The sequence below is a fragment of the Oncorhynchus keta genome, chromosome 7 (assembly GCF_023373465.1).
Source record: "Oncorhynchus keta strain PuntledgeMale-10-30-2019 chromosome 7, Oket_V2, whole genome shotgun sequence".
NCBI lineage: Eukaryota > Metazoa > Chordata > Actinopteri > Salmoniformes > Salmonidae > Oncorhynchus > Oncorhynchus keta.
Genome location: NC_068427.1, coordinates 45,529,063 through 45,553,174, shown reverse-complemented (window position 1 = coordinate 45,553,174; position 24,112 = coordinate 45,529,063). Strand labels below are relative to the sequence as shown.

The window sequence follows — 24,112 nt, the reverse complement described above, 5'->3', positions numbered from 1 at the left end:
CCGTCATTCCCGCAATCGGCCATCGATGCGGTTAGTCAAAGAGAAAAGGGAGTCAAGATCCGTGGGTAACTCCCGAGCAGCAAGCTCGTCCTTAACCTCCTCCGAGACGTCGTGCAGGAACACAGTACTTACTGGTCCATGCACTCTCCGCTGCCAACGTGCAGTCGGCCACCCGGAGCTGGATTAGCTTCCGGGCAGCTTCTCTCCCAGATAACGTGGACGGCAGCCATGCTCAGCGTCAGGGACAATTACAAAACAGGTGCAACTGATCAGTGTGTGACAGAATGTGTTATTCAGTGTGTTTCTATGGGCTATGGTAGTAAAAGCCAAATTCACAATAAAATGATGAAATTGGAATGGAATTGTTTATCTTCAAACAATCCCCCACCACAAAGACTTAGATTTGTAATAATGAATGACAACCCCCCGTCGCTAAATTACTAAAATGTCTAACAGTGAGTTGACTCATGCTCTTGTGATGAGGTAGTCCTGTCTGCGACTTTAAAAATCAGTCTCACCCTCGGTCCAAGAGGGACTTTCCTTATGGACTATTGGGTAAGATGTTTTTTTCACTCAGAATGTCGGGGTTCAGCTCCCACAGTCACGATTCTTGACCTGTTCAGGGTGGACTTGTTTAGGGGAGGGTTGTACTGAAGCTGATACCTAATGGAAGTTGTACTCACACAAATGACAATAGAGGTGTGGTCAGGTTCACTTTGAATGTTTATGCTGTATTGGGGCTTTATTAGGGCCCTGGAGTAAAGCATTCGTGCCTCGAACACCTTTAATTGGTAGAATTCCTTAGAGTTTTGTACGTCAGTCAGAGCACAGGTTGAGTTTTGCTGATGTAATATGAAATAACAATGTTCTAGATGAATGTGTGTGTGTGTGTTTATGTTTGTGTGTTCTTGTTTGACACCTTTAATTGAGTGGTAGAGTGGTATGTCATTATTTCAGAGCCTTGCATGTTAGTGCTAAAAGGTCCCTCTGGAATCTGAGAATAACAAACTATACAGAAAATATGATTGTGTCAGAATACTGCAGGATGATGCCTGATAAATATTGTGTATCCCAATGATGTAACTGTCTCCCTCAACTTTAATAATTATTTCATGATTCAGGACATTTTGTCAAATGGAATGTTCCTATGGCATGCCATTAGTGCATACAGCATAAAGAGATGCCATATTACAAAGTGCCTAACTGTCAATTTTCATGTGCACTGGCAAAATGCCATATGCCATGATGTGTTCTGTAGTTCAACAAGGCCATCCTTCCAAATGTTATTTTGTTGTCTTGTCTAGCCACCACCGATCCACTTTTCATTTGTTTTGTCTATGTCTTACACACCTGGTTTCACTCACCCAATTACCTGTTTAGTATTTAACCCTCTGTTCCCCATGTTTTGTTGTGAGTGATTGTTTGTTGTATTTGTGGTCTGTATTGTGGGCTTGGATGTATCTTTTATTTTGATGACTTTGAGTAATGTTACTTTTATTTACTCATCTCTGCTGTCCTGTGCCTGACTCCTCTGCACCAGGTACACATAGACCCTTACATGTCTTGACTTTTGGAAGTCTAGCGAGCTTCAGTATGAGATTTTGCGTTTGAATGGCAGAGCTGGCTTCTAAAGCTAACATGATGCTCTACATTTTTCAAAAACACAACCCCTGTTTGGAGCTCCATCTAAATATTTGATTGCTTTGATAAGTGGAAAGTTGTCACCAGTTCCAAGCACCTTTATAGAACCTAAGGAAAAGGTCATTCATTGTGCCATAAAGGTTCAATTAAAACCTTACGTTCGTGGTTCTTTATCCCTTTAACTGTCTCTTCTTGAGAAACATGTTGAAAACATGTATCTGATATTCCTATCACTAACAACTCAAATAGGAATTTCAAATAGTTTTTTTTCTTCAAGTTGATGTTTATTTTGGAAATATCCAAACTCTACCAGGCAGTTGAGAAGCCAAAAGAGGGTAATTTTTTACTAATCTCAACAATAAGACAAACATTAATTTAAGTCAGTTTCAATGGCTTATTTACAGTAGGTAAGCATTGTTATGATGAAATAGGCCAACCCTTTATCCTCCAGAACATGTCTGACTGGTTGCCGGTGAGAGCAAGAGCCAAAAGTCTCTCACAGACAGCTTCTGTTCTCTACCAGGACAAGAGGGAGGTTAACCAGAAAGAACCATAGTGCCTGGGTACCACCAACATGTTCCTGGCCAGTGGACTTGACCACAAACAAGCCAATTACAGCTCTCCTCGTGGCTAGCAGCAACAATCAAACCATAAAAATCCAAAGTTTAAATTCTGTGAATGGGAAGAACACTTCCTAGGCTTATGTCCTGAGTTCATACAGCTCTCTGGGGAGAAGGTCAGGGATTGAATCTCAGTTAAAGGCCGCTGCTGGAGGTGGGGTCGAAAACACTCCAAAGGAATGCACCCTAAAAAAGACAAGCAACACCGGCAAGGAGTTACACCTCATAGTTCCACATGGAATCATACCGCAGGAGCACAGGAGCATAGTTATGATCAGAACCAACAAAGCCGAGATACCTTGACAACTCACCACGAGAGATGTTGAAAGTGGTCAGAGTCATCTTACATCATGGTGAGGAGACAATGGAGACATACCGTTCTTGATGATTGCTCTGAAAGTTCCATCAGTCTTCCTGCTGTTGCCTATTGCCTTGGGTTAGAGGGTGAACCATAGGTAATGAGCCTTTGCAGTATATGTCACAATATACAGTACTACAAGTGAGCAGAGCTTCTGTCACTCATCATATCCCCTGAAGTAGACAGTGGCACCGGTATCAAGTCCACAATGCTTTCACAGCGGACAGTCTCTGCTTCACCGAGCACACCTCCCCCTTTGACATGCTTCAGAGTAGGTACCCACACCTGAAGGAATTGCTGCTGCCACAGATCCACAGGGCACAGCCTCTATTAGGGTCTGACCATCCGCCCTGTTGGTCCCCATCAAGCCAGTCAGTACTGGCCCTCTGTGAGTCCATGTCGCTGTCCACATCGTGCTTGGTTGGGCTGTGCAAGGTTGTGCTGTGCAGGTCACACCCTAGTGTTCAACTGCTCCTATCAGCACAACGGTCAGATCTTGAATAATTGCCTACTACCATGACCAACCCGTGGCCCTTTCCTGCTCTGCATGCTCCTCTGGTTTAAACATGACACAGGTGTCGATATCAAAATCATTTTTCACCAGGTGCAACTTCTCCCCTCCGACAAGTCACTCGGGTTCATTTGGACTGAAAAGCAGAGCCGAGCACCTATGAATGGCAGGTCTTACCATTCGTAACGATGTGTAGTACCTCCTGCGCCATCTACGCCCTCCAGAAACATTCTCAGGACCACCATGATGGCAATACGGATGTTCAATTTTAAAACATTTAATCATGAGCTATTTCTAAATGCTTTGGCTGCTGTACCCTGGGAGCTGATTCATGTAGAGGATGAACTAAATCACGCTACAGAATGTTTTATTGATTTGCTCACTGAGGTAATGGACCATCACACCCCTGTAAGAAAGAGTACAGTTGGTGCTTGTCCATCTCCATGGATTGATGAACTCAGTGAGGCTTTTTCTCAAAGAAATATGGAAAAAGTCTTAGCAGCCATGTCAAATGAGAAATTAATGAACAGAACATTACATATTTACGCAGTTAAATTGAATCAAAAGAACAAAAAACATTATTTTACAACAATGCTTTTATGAAAAATGATTCTAATAAGGTATGGAACACAGTTAAGGGCTTACTTGGTACATCTATCTCATCACGCCCATCTAGTGTGGAGGTTGACGGGAGAATAATAACAAAACCAGTTGATATTGCCAATCATTTTGCAGATTTTTTTTACAAAGAACATATATTTACTGAGCAACAATGTAAACATACATTCTTCCAAACAAGCTATTGTTCAATGGATTGATGATCATATTATGAGCAACAAGATCTGCTCTTTTTGTCTGCAAATGGTGTCAGTGGAGGAGGCGTTAAACCTACTGAAGTCATTACCTGATGGTAATGTCAAGCCCTGACCGGAGTATTCTTTGTTTTCTTTATATATTTTGGTTAGGTCGGGGTGTGACGAGGGTAGTATGGGTGTTTTTTCGTCTCATCTAGGGGTTTTGTAGGTTTATGGGGTTGTTTACGTTCTAGGTGTTTATGTAGGTCTATGGTTGCCAAGTTTGGTTCTCAATTAGAGGCAGGTGTTTATTGTTGTCTCTGATTGGGAACCATATTTAGGCAGCCATATTCCTTGGGTTATTGTCTATGGAATGTTGCATGTTTGCACTCAGTGTTAATAGCGGTCACGTTAGTTTTGTTGTTTTTTGTAAGTTTGTTTTAGTATTCTTTCGTCTTACATTAAAAAACGTATTCACATCACGCTTTGGTCTCCTCACTACGACGATCATGACAGGTAAATCTACAGGTTATGGTCTTATGGAAAAGAAAAAAAAATAGCTTCGCTGTGCTGCTCTCCAAATTGCAGTTCCACTGAGATACATATTTAATTGGTCACTGGAAAAGGGAATGTTTGCAAATGTAGGGAAGCATGCGAAACTGTGTCCTATTCCGAAAGACTGCAAAGAACCCATTACTCCTGCCAATAGTCAACCAATTAGTCTACTCCCTACACTCAGTAAGATATTGGAGGGTATTGTGAGTAGACAAATATGGGAGTACATGGAAAAGAATGATCTGATTACAGCCAATCAGCATGCTTATCGCAAAAACCAATCCACTACATTGGTTGATATTACTGACCAGTGGCTCAATGCTATGGATAATGGCAAGTTTGTGGGTGTACTATTTTTAGATTTCAGTGCAGCATTTGATTTAGTGGATCATGAAATAATTTTGACAAAATTGATGCATTATGGTTTTAAGGAGGTAGCATTGAATTGGGTACAGTCATATCTAACTGACAGGAAACAGTCCACCTATATCAATGGTTCATTATCTTCTACTCATGTGTTAAACTGTGGAATACCGCAGGGCAGCTGCCTTGGGCCACTTCTTTATTTAATAGATACCAACGACCTTCCCTATGCCTTAGCTGAAACTCAAGCTAATATATTTGCAGTTGATACTACAATTGGTATTATATTGTAGTATATATTATATATTTTTATTAAAACTGAACACTAAATAACAAAAAACACAGAGAATGAACGAAAACCGAAACAGTCCTGTCAGGTGGAAAACACAAAACAGAATATAACTACCCACAAAAACCCTGTGGGAAACAGTTACCTAAGTATGGTTCCCAATCAGAGACAACGATAGACTGCTGTCCCTGATTGAGAACCATACCCGGCCAAAACAAAGAAATAGAAAAAGGAACATAGAATGCCCACCCAAATCACACCCTGACCAAACCAAAATAGAGACATAAAAATCTCTAAGGTCAGGGTGTGACAGCAAGACAATCGGTTCAACAGGTACAGCAAGCTTTACAAGGAGATTTGGAGAATATTAGGGAGTGGGTTTGCCAAAACAAACTTGTTTTAAACACCAAGAAAACCAAAGTTGGTCTGTTCCACTAGGAAAAGGCCAAAACAGCATGGGATACAATTAAGTATGGAAGGAGTACAAATTAAAGAAGTGGCAGAAACCAAACTATTGGGAGTGCAGCTAGACAACTACTTATCATAGTCGTGTCAAATAAATAATTTAAGTTAAAAAAAAACATATTAAAACAGCATGCATAATCAGAAAGATGGATAAATATTTACCAGAAAAAAATAATCTTCAGCAAATAACACAAGCATTAATTGAGAGTCAGGTGAACTACTGTTCGGTGGTCTGGGGAAATGCATCATCTAGTGAAGTTAGGAGGCTGCAGAATGCACAGAACAAAGCAGCAAGGATTGTTTTAAGGTGGAGATATGGTTCTTCTGTTGCAGTCATGCGCAATGTTCTTGGTTGGTCATCAATCGATAAGATAATTAAAAAAAACATGCTTATTTTTACTTCATAATATACATAATTTAAAACGGCCAAGTTCTATTCACAACGGTATTCAGTTGGTAAGAGACAGACATTCCGTAAATACTAGGAATAGAATGTCAACCATCAATGCCTTGTCCAGACAGAAAAGAGAAATAGGCAAAACAACATTTTGATTTAGAGCAATAGAGAAATTCGATAAATTAACTGAGAAAACCAGAAACCTTTCAATATAGAAATGCAAACATTATTTTAAAACACAATACATATAAATGTTGTGAGACTATAGTAGATGAAGAATATACATTTTTTAGATTGAGTATTTATTGGGTCATTATGTTCGTATATTATGTATGTTTGTAATAGTGTGTTATATGTGGAAATCTGTTCGCATTATAAATGGTATTTTAATGTTTAAGGACTCTTGGAAGATTAGTCCCAACTAAAAGACTAAACTAAAAGAGATCCAAATTAAATAAAATCAGGAGTCAGTCGAGCCTTCTATGTTGACAACGGTCTCCAAAGTCTACCCACGAGGACCGAAGCAAAGTTGTTGGTGGACAGGCTGCGCTGCTGCCTCTTTTCTGGGGGGTACGAGGTTTGGCAATGGGCCAATAACATGCCTCTGTGGAACACCTTCCCCTAGAAGGTAGGTCAAAGAGCAGTGGGATATGGCTCTCCCAGACCACCATCGATCCACAATAACTAATTATGGACCTGAGCTATTAGCCAGACACCCTCGGCTACGAACAAGGACCTGTCCAGAGAGAAGCCTTGAGGATAATTTACAGAGTGCTGGCCAGCCAACATGATCCCTTAGGCTACATCCTCCCTTTCATTACTCAGCTAAAGGTTCTTGTACAGAAACTCTGGATCAGTAGGAGGGGCTGTGATGACCACGTACTACCTGATGGGCAGATGGAAGACGTGTGCAAGTCTGTTCTCAGACCTCTCCACCATAACCATGCCCAGATGCTATGTGCCCTCAAAGGCAGACAACCAGATGGCAGAAAGGGAACTGCGCACCTTCTGTGACTCATCAGAGCGAGCCAATTTGGCTGTCGCTTATCTCTGTACCCAGGACTCCCAAGGCCACAACTGTCTCCAAACAGAGTCATCTCACTCTCTCACCTGAGTTCATCCTGGCTCCTGATGAAGAGGACCCGATTAGGCACCTTCCTGTAGTGTGTAAGCCAACTCCACCTTATCCTCCAGTGACAGGCGGGGGGATCAGATCCTCATAGTGTTCCTACAGATGGCAATACTACCTCTGTAAGGAAGGATGCTGGAGAAGAGAAGCAGGTACAGGGAAATTCAATTTGTAACGGACATGCAACAGGACAGGAACAGCGTCAAGAACTGGGTAACAAAAAGACAGACAACAATCAATGCAGCAGTGGGGAACAGAGCTGGGGACCTAACAACATAGCCTTTGAGTGACCAAAATATCAACCATATTATATTCTCCCCATTAAAATGCTCAGTTAAGTAAATATACCTTTTCTCTCATCTCTAACTCTCAGTAAGGCTGAAGGTCAGGCTAGGTGGGCACAGCAACATTCAATCCTGTCATACATTACATCATGTTTTCACAAATTATTTGTTTATCCAACCATTTCATTTGTGTCTTCACGTATGTATGTTTTGTTATCGGTGGTGTGTGTGTGTGTGTGTGTGTGTGTGTGTGTGTGCAGAGACACTACAGGGAGGAGAGTATCTGTTTGTCACTTAGGGATAAATAGAGAGGCAGAGCTCAGAGTTTGTCAGAAGACTCACCTGACAGGGTCACACACAGGACCAAGCAGGCGAAGGAGATCTCAGCATTTTGACCCTTTATTACAAATGGAGAAACATGAAGATGTTCAATACTGTTTTCAAGACAGAAACTCTTCTTGCAGAAAGGCTTTGCTATCGACATCTATCTACATAACACTGTACATCTTCTGCTCATTGATTTCAGCAGTTACAGCTTTTTTGAATGTACTGGTGATCATCTCCATCTCTCACTTCAAGCAGCTCCACACTCCAACCAACCTGCTCATCCTCTCTCTGGCTGTGTCAGATCTCCTGGTGGGACTGATCGTGATACCAGTAGTGACTGTAGCAATTATGGAACCATGCTGGGGATTTGGGGAATATTTCTGTGTGTTTCAATTCTACATCTCTTGTTTGTGTACTTCTTTATCTCTGGGCAATTTGGTCTTGATATCCATTGACCGCTATATTGCTGTGTGTGATCCCTTATTGTACCACTCTAAAATAACAATAACAAGAATTATATGTTGCATATCCATTACCTGGTGTTATTGTATCATATACCGTGCTGCTATTATGAAAATCTCTGTGAAAATACAAGTACCAAGTAGTTGTTTGAAAGAATGTTTTATTGTAGAAGAGTTAATCTGGGTTAATATAATTGACCTTGTATTTACAATGGCTGTCCCGTGCTCTATTATTATAACACTTTATTTGAAAATCTTTGTGGTGGCCAGATCACAGGCCAGAAAGGTGTTTTCAAAAGAGGCTGCCAGTGTGTCTGGTGTTAAAACTGTACAGGCAAATAAGTCTGAGACAAAAGCAGCAAAAACTCTATCTATTGTTGTTTTCACCTATCTAAGCTGTTGGATTCCTTTTTTCTTTTTTTATTTAGTCAATTTAGATTCATCATCACTTTTCTTTAGCTTTCTACCACTTTGTAACTCTTTAATTAATCCAATAATTTATGCTTTCTTTTATCCATGGTTCAAAGTGACAGCTAAACGTATTTTAACTCTGAAGTTAAGGCGTTCATAGTTCCTATGTTTTTATGCCTAACTTTGACAAACACGTTTGATGTTGTGTTATGCAATTGTTGTAATTGCTTATTTCACGTGTCAATACACTGACATTATTTATGTTGTTGTTGTAATAATAGAGAACATTCTGTTGATACAGAATGTTTGTCTGAATTGGATTGGAATTAATCAGACAAGGCATATGAATAGATAATCTTGTTTTATAAAAGACTTTGGTTGTACTTTCCAAATACCAAAGTCTGTGGTTGTTGCATGTTATTTAATGTGAACCCAGGAAGATTAGCTGATGCTTTTGCATTGGCTAGTGGGGATCCTAATTAATACCAAATTCCAAAGTCTGTGGTTGTTGCATGTTATTTAATGTGAACCCAGGAAGATTAGCTGATGCTTTTGCATTGGCTAGTGGGGATCCTAATTAATAACAAATTCCAAAGTCTGTGGTTGTTGCATGTTATTTAATGTGGACCCAGGAAGATTAGCTGATGCTTTTGCATTGGCTAGTGGGGATCCTAATTAATTAATTAATACCAAATTCCAAATGTACATTTTAAGGATGTCATGAGTAATTCAATTTACTTTCTAATATTCCCCCCTAGTGGCGCAATTGGGACACAACGCCTTCTACAAGTACATTAAAGTTTAAATGTACAATACCTCATGATATCAGATAACATCCAGATCTAACTAAATTGTGTATTGTGTAAGTAGTTGATGGTAAAATGTAATAATATGCAATTATGGGTAACACTTTATAATAACATTCAGTTATAAACCATTTGTAAGACATTTACAGTTTGATCACTATTTATTATTAGTTCCACATTTGCTAAATGTTAATCACCTGGGCATTATGACATGTATAAATAACTACTATATGCATTAATGATTAAACACAACAGTTGCAGGAGACCACAGTAGACACTTCAACCTCAACATACTGGTTATGAACACTGCCATTACTCTCACTTACCAATACTTCTCTGTGTTGTCATCATAGATAGATGTGTTGTTGATACAAAATGATTAGGCTGGATTGGAATGGCTTGGAGAAGGCATAAGAAGTCATTTTGGGTTGTATATTCCAAAAACCAAAGTCTGTGGTTGTTCCATGTTATTTAATGATACAGTAAATAGTATGTAATTATTCTTAAAGTACATTTTGAGGAAGTCATGAATCATTCTGTATATTGTCTAACATTACCCTCTAGTGGCTCAATTGGGACTCAATGCCATTAGCAAGTGTAGTGGATCTGAAATGTTCAATACTGCATATTCGATGACGTCCAAGTCTATCTCAATGGTGTATTGTGTAAGCAGTTGATGGTAAAATGCAAGAATATGCAGATAATGTGTAACACTTTATAATATTCAGGTATAAACCATTTGTAAGGCATTTACAGTTTGCTCACCGTTTATTACTATGCACACATTTGCTGAATGTTAATCACCTGGGTATTATGACATTTTTAAATTACTACTATATGCATTAATCATTAAACACAACAGTGAAGGAGACCACAGTAGACACTTCAACCTCAATATACTGGTTAAGAACACGACCACTACTCTCACTACCACTACTCTCACTACATCACTGCTGCCAGGCCAGGGGTCACACCAGAGCAGCTCTCTCAGAAGCTGTTTAGTGTGAATGAATATAGTGATTGGGTAACACACTAAATAATTCATAATGGATAAGTAAATAGTTTATTCATCATTCATGTATCATTACGCCCACATTTGTTTTAGCAAGCTAGTTATTCCCACATTTATAAACAACTTATTTAGTATGTAATAATGATTCACAAGATGTTTAATAAATATCCTTATAAACCATCTACTAATCATTAGTAAAGTCGTTTTGCAGTCTCTAATCTAAAGGGAGGACTATTCATACTTTCTTAATACTTTATACATGTTTTGAACAGTGACCAGTGTAATTTATCTCAAAAACATTAGACATGCCTTTGGTAGACATTCCAGCAGTACCTGATGCTCCTAAAGTTCTCAAAATGACCTGGAACATATCAATGGTTAAACAATAAGCACACACCACAGACGATGTTAAAGGAAATATTGAACATTTTATTCCACAACAGTCACGCTGTTGTAGTACTGTGCTTAAGGAAGTAACGTGTTTTGTCTGAACATGACAACACTCTTGTTTGTTGGCAGTGACTACCAAGATCAAAGTGTGGACTGCAGTCACCCATAAGATCAGTTCATAGACTGCTTACAGGGTAAGGGATCCAATATCTAAATACATCATTTAACTGAACATTACATTTAAAGGGTTACCACCTTTAATACAATACAAGTGAAGTTTTGGCAAAGTGGGTTCCTGTTTGGCCCTGTCCGGGGGTGTCCTCGGATGGGGCCACAGTGTCTCCTGACCCCTCCTGTCTAAGCCTCCAGTATTTATGCTGCAGTAGTTTATGTGTCGGGGGGCTAGGGTCAGTTTGTTATATCTGGAGTACTTCTCCTGTCCTATTCAGTGTCCTGTGTGAATCTAAGTGTGCGTTCTCTAATTCTCTCCTTCTCTCTTTCTTTCTCTCTCGGAGGACCTGAACCCTAGGACCATGCCCCAGGACTACCTGACATGATGACTCCTTGCTGTCCCCAGTCCATCTGGCCGTGCTGCTGCTCCAGTTTCAACTGTTCTGCCTTATTATTATTCGACCATGCTGGTCATTTATGAACATTTGAACATCTTGGCCATGTTCTGTTATAATCTCCACCCGGCACAGCCAGAAGAGGACTGGCCACCCCACATAGCCTGGTTCCTCTCTAGGTTTCTTCCTAGGTTTTGGCCTTTCTAGGGAGTTTTTCCTAGCCACCGTGCTTCTACACCTGCATTGCTTGCTGTTTGGGGTTTCAGGCTGGGTTTCTGTACAGCACTTTGAGATATCAGCTGATGTACGAAGGGCTATATGAATCTATTTGATTTGATTAGAAGTTGTCCAAATACTTATGACCTCTTCAAATGGGGGGTGACTTGATTTATAAGGTGCATTCATTTTTAAATGGTAAAACAGGTACAATATGTATAAGAGGTGAGATTTTATACTGTTGCCTCGCATGAAAATGTTGAGCTCAAATCCAAAATGCTAGATTGTTTAAAGAGCCAAAGTTTATTTCATTGTACTTTTACCCCTTTTTCGTGATATCAAATTCGTAGTTATAGTCTTGTCCCATCACTGCAACTCCTCTATGGATTTGGGGAGGCGACGGTCAAGAGCCATGTGTCCTGCGAAACACGACCCTGCCAAGCCGCACTGCTTCTTGACACACTGCTCACTTAACCAGGAAGCCAGCTGCACCAATGTGTCGGCAGAAACACCGTCCAGCTGGCGGCACCAGACACAAGGACACGCTAGATCTGTATATGAAGTCAATTTAAATCTGAACTCCCTGTGTTAGATGAAATGTGTGCCTGTGCCAAACTTAGAAGAGACCATCTGTCTGAATAATACCAAAGCCTTTTCATCACAGGAGACTCAATGAATATAACATTGTTATTATGGGTAAAAAAGACTGTTCTAATGTCCACTACACCAACCAGCCATCACACCTAATGTAATTAATCTGCAGCCACAATCATCCATCACCATGTCCTGGTTGGTGCGTAGGAATACGTTGTTGTCGTAGTAGAGCATTGAGACAGTGGACAGGCGGATGGGTACGCAGCAGGGCTGGGGTGTGCCGTGGGGGTCCAGGGAGTGTACCACTGTCTGCAGGATGGCATGGTTGGTGCGTAGGAATACGTTGTTGTCGTAGTAGAGCATTGAGACAGGTGACAGGCGGATGGGTACGCAGCAGGGCTGGGGTGTGCCGTGGGGGTCCAAAGAGTGTACCAGTGTCTGCAGGCTAGCATGGTTGGGGCCGTTCAGGCTCTTGCTCAGTGGGAACGGGCACTGACAGTAGTTGGCCAGGTAGCGCTGCGGAGCAAGGATCCACTCCTACCAGCCCACATCCTTGAGGTCTATTAGAGGCAGAGGGACTTACACATGCTGCTGGGTGTAACCGGGACTGAAGAAGGGTCAGGGATACAGCGACCAGTGAAACTCTTCAATTTTGCCAATTGCTACCTCATGATTACCAGCAGCTGAGCTGAACAGGTTTGTTGGATAATTTTATATAATAATGGCAGTGGGCAGGTAGCCCTCAACTGGAACAGGACAGCCTTCCCCCGGGTGGTGGGATGTGAAGGTGTCCGTGGTCAGTGCGTGGCCTGGATGTGGCTGCAGCTCCAGCACCAGTCCATAGTTATGACCCGGTTTAAGTCAGTTCTCTGCCAGCGCTGTGAGGTATCGGGCTCTGGTTCTAGCTTAACCAACTGGGACAGTACTAGCCTGCATTTAGCCTCATAGCTTGCTTCCCTCCCTTGTACAATTATACGCTGAGTGCCTGTGGCACCAGGAGGAACCTTGGTGTGCGGAAGACATGTTGAGACATGTTGAGGAACAGATGTTTATCCACACATCCGTGGCAGCTGCCGCTTCAGCCTGACACCAGTCTACCTGCAGGGGACAGACTAAACAAGACATATTAGGTTCACACTCTAGAAGTAGGACCTAGATTTCAATTGACAGTATTTGGAATGTGACAGTCAATATAGGCCTTTATCTGCAATAAACAAACCAAATTTGTCAAATCTGACCATAATTCTATCCTCCTGATTCCTGATTTCAAACAATAACTACAGCAGGAAGTACCAGTGACTCGCTCAATATAGAAGTGGTCAGATGATGCGGATGCTACGCTACAGGACTGTTTTGCTAGCACTGTCTGGAATACGTTTTGGGATTTATCCAAAGGCATTGAGGAGTACACCACTTCAGTCATCGGCTTCAACACCATAGTGCCCAGAAAGCTCCCAAGGACCCTGGGACTAAACACCTTCCTCTGCAACTGGTTCCTGGACTTCCTGACGGGCCACCCCCAGATGGTAAGGGTAGGCAACAACACACCTGCCACGCTGATCCTCAACATTGGGGACCCTCAGGGGTGTATACTTAGTCCACTCCTGTACTCCCTGTTCACTAATGACTGCATGGCCAAACACGACTCCAACACCATCATTACATTTGGATTTGAACATGCAACCTTTCGGTTACTTGCCCAATGCTCTAACCACTAGGCTACCCTGCCACTCCCCGCATTGGCCAGGCTAGAGTTGGCATTCAGCCAGGACGGATGGTGCTGGATCAGCGCTCCTGGCTTCCAGTGCGTCTCTTCGGCCCTGGATATCCTGCGCCGGCTCTGCACACTGTGTCTCCGGTGCGTCTGCACAGCCCAGTGCGTCCTGTGCTAGCGCCCCGCATTTGCAGGGCGAAAGTAACCATCCAGCCAGGACGGGTTGTGCCAGCTCTAAGCTTGTGTCCTCCAGTGCTCCTCCACGGCCCATTGTATCCGGTGCCTGCTCCACGCACCAGGCTTCCAGTCCATCTCCCAAGTCCGGTGAGACCTGTTCTGGTTCCACGTACCAGTCCTCCAGTATGTCTCCCCAGCCTGGTAAGCCCTGTGGCAGCTCCACGCATCAGGTTTCCAGTACGTCTCCTCAGTCCGGTCAGAACTGTTCCGGCTCCACGTACGAAGCCTCCAGCGGCGATCCATGGCCCGAAGCCTCCAGCGACGATCCATGGCCCGGAGCCTGCAGCGACGATCCATGGCCCGGAGCCTGCAGCGACGATCCATGGCCCGGAGCCTGCAGCGACGATCCATGGCCCGGAGCCTCCAGCGACGATCCATGGCCCGGAGCCTCCAGCGACGATCCCCGGCCCGGAGCCTCCAGCGACGGTCCCCGGCCCGGGGCCTCCAGCGACGGTCCCCGGCCCGGGGCCTCCAGCGACGGTCCCCGGCCCGGAGCCTCCAGCGACGGTCCCCGGCCCGGAGCCTCCAGCGACGGCCCCCGGTCCGGAGCCTCCAGCGACGGCCCCCGGTCCGGATCCTCCAGCGACGGTCCCCGGTCCGGAGCCTCCAGCGACGGTCCCCGGTCCGGAGCTTCCAGCGACGGTCCCCGGTCCGGAGCCTGCAGCGACGGTCCCCAGTCAAGAGCTTTCAGCGACAATCTACGGTCCGGGGATCCCAGCGATGATATAACCAGTTTTCCAAAATGGCCACCAACCAGCTCTAATTGGTAGGATTCACATATCTCCTTAAGTAAGTGGTACATAAAGACAAATGATTGCTTAACATCGTACCCATATGCCATTTAGCAGACACTTTTATCCAAAGTGACATTGAACCCACTATCCTGGTTTTGCAAGTGCCATGATCTACCAACTGAGCTACAGAGGACCAGTTATTGTTGATTGTTCATCTTGAGTACCGGTATCAACCTTTCACCCTCAAAATTGTACATCAAGAAATCTGTTATTAATTTTGAATTTTACATCTAGCTAAGGTGTTTGGTGCAGTATTTCTCAATGTGCATGAAAATTATAGTTACTGCACTGATTTCTGAGAACATGTCTACAACTTCATCATTCAAACTTTAGTAAATACATCAGAAGCTATATCCTGTTTATCAGTGAGGAGAATTACTAGCTTGCTAGCTAAGTTCCATCTCTTTGTTTGTCAATGAAGCTAGCTACAGTAGTAGCACATTGAACAGGCAGGCCCCGTTAGCTAAATCGACTTATAAAGTCTCTGCCGAGTGGTGACCGCTTCGTTTTGACAACGTTCTCATTTTCTATTACTGTATGCGTCTGTCAGGCAGTGTTTCATGTTACAAAATAGGTTGTGGCGTAACACAAAATGCTCACAAATGGGTTTTGAATTTGGAAATATTGACAAGTGGCAGTTGGGACGCAAGTGCACATCGTCTCAATTGTCATTTTGACCAAATCAGTGGCAGACTGGAGTGATCACTATCAAACACATCAACAAGTGGCCACTCCATAAAGGGCTAGGGGTCAAGAGTTCTTTCAACATAATATTGGTGATGTGTTGTCTTATGTAAACAAGTGCTGTTGTCATATGTTAACATGTCCGAGTTGCTGCAGGCCTGTCTCACTGTTCTGTCTCACTGGTTCTATTGTAGGATTGGTTAGAGCGCAATCTGTGCAGCTGTTTCTCCACGCATGACCATTCTGATGTTACCATCCGCTGTTAGTGTTCAGGATAGAAATCAAATCTCAACCCTCAAATATCCAAGTGATCTAGGAAAATAACAGCTTACTTAACTTCTTGGCGCACCCATCCCGTTATCCCATTTCGTCAACATCTGCTGAATTGCAGAGCGCCAAATTCAAATTAAATTACTAAACATTTTTAATTTTCATGAAATCACAAGAGTAATATAGCAAAACACAGATTAGCTTGTTGTTAATCCACCTGGCGTGTCAGATTTCAAAAAAGCTTGACAGCTAAAGCAAACCAAGTGTTTATGTAAGGACATCTCTCTCAGTAGACAAAACATTACAAACAGCTAGCAGCAAAGTAGATTGGTCACGAAAGAAAATGTCTGCTCCAAGCTGTTGCTCATGCAAAATGCTGCTGGCACCCAGCCATCCACTGACGCAAAGTGATCGTTCTCGCTCATTTTCCAGAATAAAAGGCTGAAACTATGTCTAAAGACTGTTCACACCATGTGATAGAGAAAGGAATCTGGTTGATATCCCTTTAAATGGAGGGAAGCCATGCAATGGAACAGGGAGATTAGTTTCTCTTAGGCACTTCCTTGTTGGATTTTCCTCAGATTTTCTCCTGCAATGTCAGTTCTGTTATACTAACAGAAAACATTTGGACAGTTTTGGACACTTTAGAGTGTTTTCTATCCTAATCTGACAATTATATGCATATTCTAGCTTCTGGGCCTGAGAAGTAGGCAGTTTACTTTGGGTACGTTTATCATCCAAAAATCAAAATACTGCCCCCTACACTCAACAGGTTAAATCTCACAAATATCTGTTTTGGAAGATATGACCTCTATTATGCTATTTACACCTTGTACAACATTTATATACTAGAATCAATGTTTCTGTCTAATATCTATGCAACATCGACCTTTTTCAACTAGAGAAGTTGGTTTTTGAGTTCAGCTGCCTTTTATGGTCTCAAAATGACCAAGAACATATCAATGGTTAAACAATAATCACACAACACAGAGGATGTTAAAATAAATACATGTCATATTGTATTCCAAAACAGTCACACTGTTGTAATAGTGTGATGTGTAAATTCAGTCTATTATGAGTAAATGGAAGTTTTTTGGCGATTTATAAATGGTGACAGTGTTTCCTAGCCTCAGTGCAGTGGGCAGCTGGGAGGAGATGCTCCTATTCTCCATGAACTTTACAGTGTCCCATAATTTTTGGGGAGTTTGTGCTACAGGACGCACATTTCTGTTTGAAAAAGCTAGCCTTTGCTTTCCTAACTGTGTGTGTATATTGGTTCCTAACTTCCCTGAAAGTTAAATATCGCGGGGGTGATTCGATGCCAATGCAGTACGCCACAGGATGTTTTTGTGCTGGTCAAGGGCAGTCAGGTCTGGAGTGAACCAAGAGCTTTATCTGTTCCTGGTTCTACATTTTTTGAATGGGGCATGCTTATTTAAGATGGTGAGGAAAGCACTTGTAAAGAATAACCAGGCATCCTCTACTGACGGAATGATGTCAATATCCTTCCAGGATTCCTGGGCCAGGTGGATTAGAAAGGCCTGCTCGCTGAAGTGTTTTAGGGAGCGTTTGACTGTGATGAGGGGTGGTCGTTTGACCGCAGACCCATTACGGAAGAAGGCAATGAGGCAGTGATCGCCGAGACCCTGGTTGAAGACAGCAGAGGTGTATTTGGAGGGCAGGTTGGTTAGGATGATTTCTATGAGGGTGCCCGTGTTTACGGATTTGGGGTTGTACCTGGTAGGTTCATTGATCATTTGTGTGAGATTGAGGGCTTAGATTGTAGGATGGCCAGGATGTTAAGCATGTCCCAGTTTAGGTCACCTAACAGCACGAGCTCTGAAGATAGATGGGGTCCAATCAATTCACATATGGTGTCCAGGGCACAGCTGTGGGCAGAAGGTGGTCTATAGCAAGCTCAACGGTGAGAGACTTGTTTCTGGAAAAGTGGATTTTTGAAAGTAGAAGCTTAAATTATTTGGGCACAGACCTGGATAGTAAGACAGAGCTCTGCAGGCTATCTCTGCAGTAGATTGCAACTCCGCCCCCTTTGGCAATTATATCTTGTCGGAAAATGTTATAGTTAGGGAAGAACATTTTTTGGTGGTCATCCTAAGCCAGGATTCAGACACGGCTAGGACATTCGGGTTGGCAGAGTGTGCTAAAGCAGTGAATAAAACAAACTTAGGGAGGAGGCTTCTAATGTTAACATGCATGAAACCAAGGCTTTTACGGTTACAGAAGTCAACAAATGATGGATTGTGTCATGATGGATCGGCGAGGCTCCGTGTCGGCAGTAAAAGGGGTCCAGGCCAATTGGAAAAATAGGTATTGTGGCCCAAGGAGTGGCTGGTAGACCTCTTCGGCTAGCCGGGAGATGGGCCTAGCAAAAACATTTTTTTTAAAGCTAGCTATCTGTGATGATCCAGGTGAAAAGGTTCTGAGCTTACGGTAGGAATCCGGGGGTGTGGAGAAAATAAGTCAGATTTGCTCTGGTTTGAATCACGCTGTGTAAAGATATAAAAACATATATACACTTGACACGACAAAAGACAAAGACGTCTGACTGCTACAACATCTTGGAAAAGGAAACTAAATAGGAAAATAAATCCCACATTAATCAGATAATATACTTGGCCATTACAACAGATCAAATGCGTAGTTACTGCGTTTTGCCTTTGTAGGTCAGCATAACTTTATGCCATCACATCAACTTTCTTACTGTCAACTTTCCGACACACTGACTTGCTGACATGTGGTGTGCAATCATGTCTCCTGAGGTTGTGGAATATGTTCCAAACTGAGCACTGACATCACCCAAACCAATTAGTCTTAACAGTTATCCTATTTCATTTACATTACATTTACATTTAAGTCATTTAGCAGACGCTCTTATCCAGAGCGACTTACAAATTGGTGCATTCACCTTATGACATCCAGTGGAACAGCCACTTTACAATAGTGCATCTAAATCTTTTAGGGGGGTGAGAGAGAAGGATTACTTATCCTATCCTAGGTATTCCTTAAAGAGGTGGGGTTTCCCATGTAAAATAGCCTTTCAGTGACCAATAAAACACACATACTATATTTTCCTCATTAAAGTCATCAACTGAGAAAATGTACCTTTCTTCTCAACTCCAACTGTCGGTAAGGCTGAAGGACAAGCTAGGTGGCTACAGCAACATCATATCCTGTCATACATTACATCATGCTTTCATTAATGATTTGTTAAACCAACCGTTTGTTCATTTGTGTGCTCACGTGAGTGTGCACTCACCTTATTTGCGTGTGTGTGTCTGTGTGTGTGTGTGTGTAGAGACACTCTGGGGAGGGGAGTGGCTGTCAGTAACTCAGAGATAAATAGAGAGGCAGAGCTCAGAGTTTGTCAGAAGGCTAACCTGACAGGGTCACACACAGGACCGAGCAGGAGATCTCAGCATTTTGACCATTTATTAAAAAAAATGGAGAAACATGAAGATGTTCAATACTGTTTTCAAGACAGAAACTCTTCTTGCAGAAAGGCTTTGCTATCGACATCTATCTACATAACACTGTACATCTTCTTCTCATTGATTTCAGCAGTTACAGTATTTTTGAACCTACTGGTGATCATCTCCATCTCTCACTTCAAGCAGCTTCACACTCCAACCAACCTGCTCATCCTCTCTCTGGCTGTGTCAGATCTCCTGGTGGGACTGATTGTGATACCAGTAACGACTGTAGCAACATTGGAATCATGCTGGGATTTTGGGAAATATTTCTGTGCTTTTCATTTCTATATGGCTTATTTATGTACTTCTTTATCTCTGGGCAATTTGGTCTTGATATCTATTGACCGCTATGTTGCTGTGTGTGATCCCTTATTGTACCACTCTAAAACAACAATAACAAGAATAATGTGTTGTATATCCATTACCTGGTGTTGTTGTATCATATACCAAGCTGTTGTTATAAAAATATGTATAAATGTACAGGTACCCAGTAGGTGTTTGAAAGAATGTTTTACTGTAGAAGGGTCAATCTGGGGTAATATAATTGATATTGTAATTACAATGGTTGTCCCGTGCTCTATTATTATAACACTTTATTTGAAAATCTTTGTGGTGGCCACATCACAGGCCAGAAAGGTATTTTCAAAACAGGCTGCCAGTGTGTCTGGTGTTAAAACAGTACAGGCAAATAAGTCTGAGAGAAAAGCAGCAAAAACTCTATCTATTGTTGTTTTCAACTATCTCATTTGTTGGATTCCATCTCTATTTATTTTATTTTTTGTACACATTTTTATTAACAATTTATTATCATTATTCATCAGTTTTCTGCCACTTGTTAATTCCTTAATTAATCCAATAATTTATGCTTTCTTTTATCCATGGTTCAAAGTGACAGCAAAACATATTTTAACTCTGAAGTTGTGGCGTTCATAGTCAAATTTAGGAATAAAAACATAGGAACTAACAGGTTTGATATAGTTATGTTATACAATTGTTGTTTTTGCTCCTTTCATGTAATAATACACTGACATTACTTATCTCAGTGTTCTCGGCATAGATTCATGTGGTGTTGATACAGAATGATTTAGCTGGATTGGAATGGAATGACTTGGAGAAAGCATAAGCTTGTTGTATAAGAATTTGTTCTTAACTGACTTGCCTACTTAAGTGAAATTATGATTGTTTTACACAAATTATAAAAAAGACATTGTAATTTCGAGTTGTATATTACAAATACCAAAGTCTGTGGTTGTTCCATGTTATTTAATGATAAATAGTATGGAAGTATTCTAAAAGTCCATTTTGAGGATGTCATGGATCGTACTGTATGTGGTTTAACATCACCCTCTACTGGCTTAATTGGGACACAATACCTCCAACAATATGCATGATATCAGATAAAGTCCAAGTCTAACTCAATGGTGTATTGTGGAAATCGTTGATGGTAAAATGTAAGATTATGCAAATATGGGTAACACTTTATAATGTTTAGTAACAAACATTTGTAAGGCATTTACAGTTCTCACCATTTATTAATCATTATTCCCACATTTGTTAAATGTTAGTAAACTAGGTATTCTCACATTTATAAAAAAAACTACTACAGTGCATTTGGAAAGTATTCAGACACCTTAATATTTTCCACATTTTGTTATGTTACAGCCTCAATCTAAAATTGATTAAATAAAATAAAAAACAGAAATAGCTTATTTACATAATTATTCAGACCCTTTGCTATGAGACTCGAAATTGAGCTCAGGTGCATCCTGTTTCCATTGATCATCATTGAGATGTTTATGCAACTTGATTGGAGTCCACCTGCCTTTGGAATGGCACACCTGACGTAGCAAAAACCAAGCCATGACGTCAAAGGAATTGTCCGTAGAACTCAGACAGGATTGTGTCGAGCCACATATCTGGGCAGTGGTGGAAAATGTACCCAGCTGTCTTACTTGAGTAAAAGTAAAGATATTTTATATTAAGGTGACTCCAGAAAAAGTGAAAATCACCCAGTAAAATCCTACTTGAGTAAAAATCCTACTTGAGTATTTGGTTTTAAATATTCTTAATTATCAAAAGTAAATGTTATTCCTAAAATATACTTAAGGAAAACATTTTTTGACAAGGACGTAACAAAATTTGGAAAAAAATCAAGGGGTCTTTCCGAATGCATTATTTAGGCTTTCAAGATTAATCATGCAATTTTATCAAGACTTTTCATCCAATTTCCTTTCCCCTTACTATGAACTGTAAAACACCAGTGACACATCTTAAGTCCTCACATGAAATGACCAAGTTAATCATCAAATTGTTAACATATGAAGAGAGAGAGAGCACACTACCCATGTGCTGTTCAAAACAGTCCCGTCTCCAATGAACCTTTGACCAAGGAAGAATTTGGCAAGGATGTTACATTTTTTCAAAGTGGTGGTTTTTATACATTTTAACACTAGTGACATGAAATTGAGACAATTATTACAGCTATTACTTGTAAAGTATTTGTAATATTTTAGTTTTTTGAGTAGTCCACTAAATAACTATAATACTTTCCTTTGTATTATGACATTTAAAAATATATTTTTAAACTCAAAATATGACATTAAACCATGACCAGAGGGACAAGCCAATTTGATGGTACATTTAACATTTTTACATTTAAGTCATTTAGCAGACGCTCTTATCCAGAGCGACTTACAAATTGGTGCATTCACCTTATGACATCCAGTACTGACCGTGCTCTACAATATATATATATATATATATATATATATATATATATATATATAAATGTTTGCAATATAGTAAGTGTCTTACATTGAAAGTCAATATATATAAAAAAAATAAAAAAATAAAAAATAAGAGTTCTTAACAGGGCATGTTTTTTATTAATAATAAAACACTCAAATTAAAACAAAAACAAACTATGTCATTAGCTCACACTTTTAAGTGTTTTCCTGGTGAATAAGGCCGGGACAGAATAGCATCCTTTTTCGTAGAATGACCCGAAACACAACAGCGCAGCACACACATCAACTTCAACATACTGAGTATGAACACTACCACTACTCTCACTACATCACTGTCAGTGTGCTGCCAGGTCGGGGGTCACTCCAGAGCAGATCTCTGAATTAATATAAAGATTGGATAACACTTTATAATATCACCTTGTAATGAAGCATTTGTAATGGATTAGTAAATAGTTTATTCATAATTTATCATTACTCACTCATTGGTTTTCGTAAGCCAGTTATTTACACATTTATAAACAACTTTTCTAGTATGTAATGATGATTCACAAAATGTTGAATAAATATAATTGTAAACCATTTACTAATCATTAGTAAAGTCTATTTGCACACCCTAAACTCATTACTTTCTTCAGCACACTACTAAAACAGTGTGACTGTTTCGGAATAAAATGTTCAGTATATTTCCTTTAACATCCTCTGTGTTGTTGTGTGTTTATTATCAATTTACAGAAATCTTCCCAATTTATTAATTACAAAATGTAGCTAACATTAGATAGTTAATCTAGAGATTTTTACCTTTGCCTCGATTCATCAATCTTGTCTAGATCATAATGACATTTTTAGTTCATAATGATAGCCACATTAGCAACTAATTAGCGTTTCCTTTTTGTTGGGTAAATACAGGTGAATATATTGATTAAAGTCACCTTGTCCTAGAGAGATGTACACGGTTATCAAAACGTAACATTAGGGTAAGCCTACACGAAACACCATTCTTATTTTAAGTGTTTCTAAAATCCTGTATGGGACAAATGAAGGGTGGAAAAAGGATTAGAACAATTTCCTTGTTTGACCATTAGTTTTATGGGTATTGTGACTCATACTGCGGTCATCTATCGGGGTTGCCATGTCCTTGGGTTTCCTGTAAAATTAGGCTACTTTGAAAACAATGTCGCGGGTGAAAATGTATTGGTCAATGCCATGGCATTTGTGTTTATTTTTATATTTTGTATATATTTCCCTGTGACCTGCTGCTGCTGACTATCAGGCAGTGTGCAGGCTGTGAGTGAGTGAGTGAGTGAGTGAGTGAGTGAGTGAGTGAGTGAGTGAGTGAGTGAGTGAGTGAGTGAGTGTGTGTTTAGGAGTATGGAGGGGGAGGGCCTGAGGGCTGTGTGTGTGTGTGTGTTGACAGCACTGGGTGAGAGAGCACTGCTGCTGAGTTACGGCAGAGCATTATGCACACACGTGGTGTCATCTTTTACCAGTTGTAGGTAGGCTATTTAGATGGTCATTATGGAGACACCCATTTCCAACCCTTTATCCATAAAACATATTAACATGCTAGAACTGATTTAGCAGCAACAAAGTACTGGATGCTGTAGATAAATTAGCTCTGAGGTGTTTTATGTTAATCATCTGTATCATTTCTATTTGTTGAATTCACAGACTTCATCCTCCCTACACCTCTGAGGTATATAACATGAAACCTGTTCTATCAAAATCATTCTGTCTATGGAAACGGAGAACATCAACATGCCAGAGGGTATATCCATTGTACTTGGGGTTCTGGTGGGAGTGTACCTCATTTAGATTTTTAAATTCTGCTTTAACTCTATAATCCTAATAAACACTGATAAATAATATTGTTAAGCATATTACTACTACTAATAATAATAATAATAGGGGAGTAGTTAAAAAATGAACCACAAAATGTTCAAAAGGTTCTTCAAGGATCCATTAAAAGGGGTTATTTGAAGAACCCTA

At 40.9% G+C, this 24,112-nt stretch overlaps 2 protein-coding genes across 2 annotated transcripts; both read left to right on the top strand.

Annotated features, from left to right (window-relative positions):
- Window positions 1-7,755: 7,755 nt before the first annotated feature.
- LOC118386396 (trace amine-associated receptor 13c-like) lies at window positions 7,756-10,603 on the top strand. The gene has a single exon (XM_035774128.2). It carries the CDS (start codon window positions 7,815-7,817, stop codon window positions 8,763-8,765), a length of 951 nt encoding a protein of 316 aa, XP_035630021.2. The 5' UTR covers window positions 7,756-7,814; the 3' UTR covers window positions 8,766-10,603.
- Window positions 10,604-19,298: 8,695 nt separating this feature from the next.
- Window positions 19,299-21,079, top strand: LOC118386395 (trace amine-associated receptor 13c-like). Its single transcript, XM_035774127.2, has one exon. It carries the CDS (start codon window positions 19,350-19,352, stop codon window positions 20,310-20,312), a length of 963 nt encoding a protein of 320 aa, XP_035630020.1. The 5' UTR covers window positions 19,299-19,349; the 3' UTR covers window positions 20,313-21,079.
- Window positions 21,080-24,112: the final 3,033 nt, after the last annotated feature.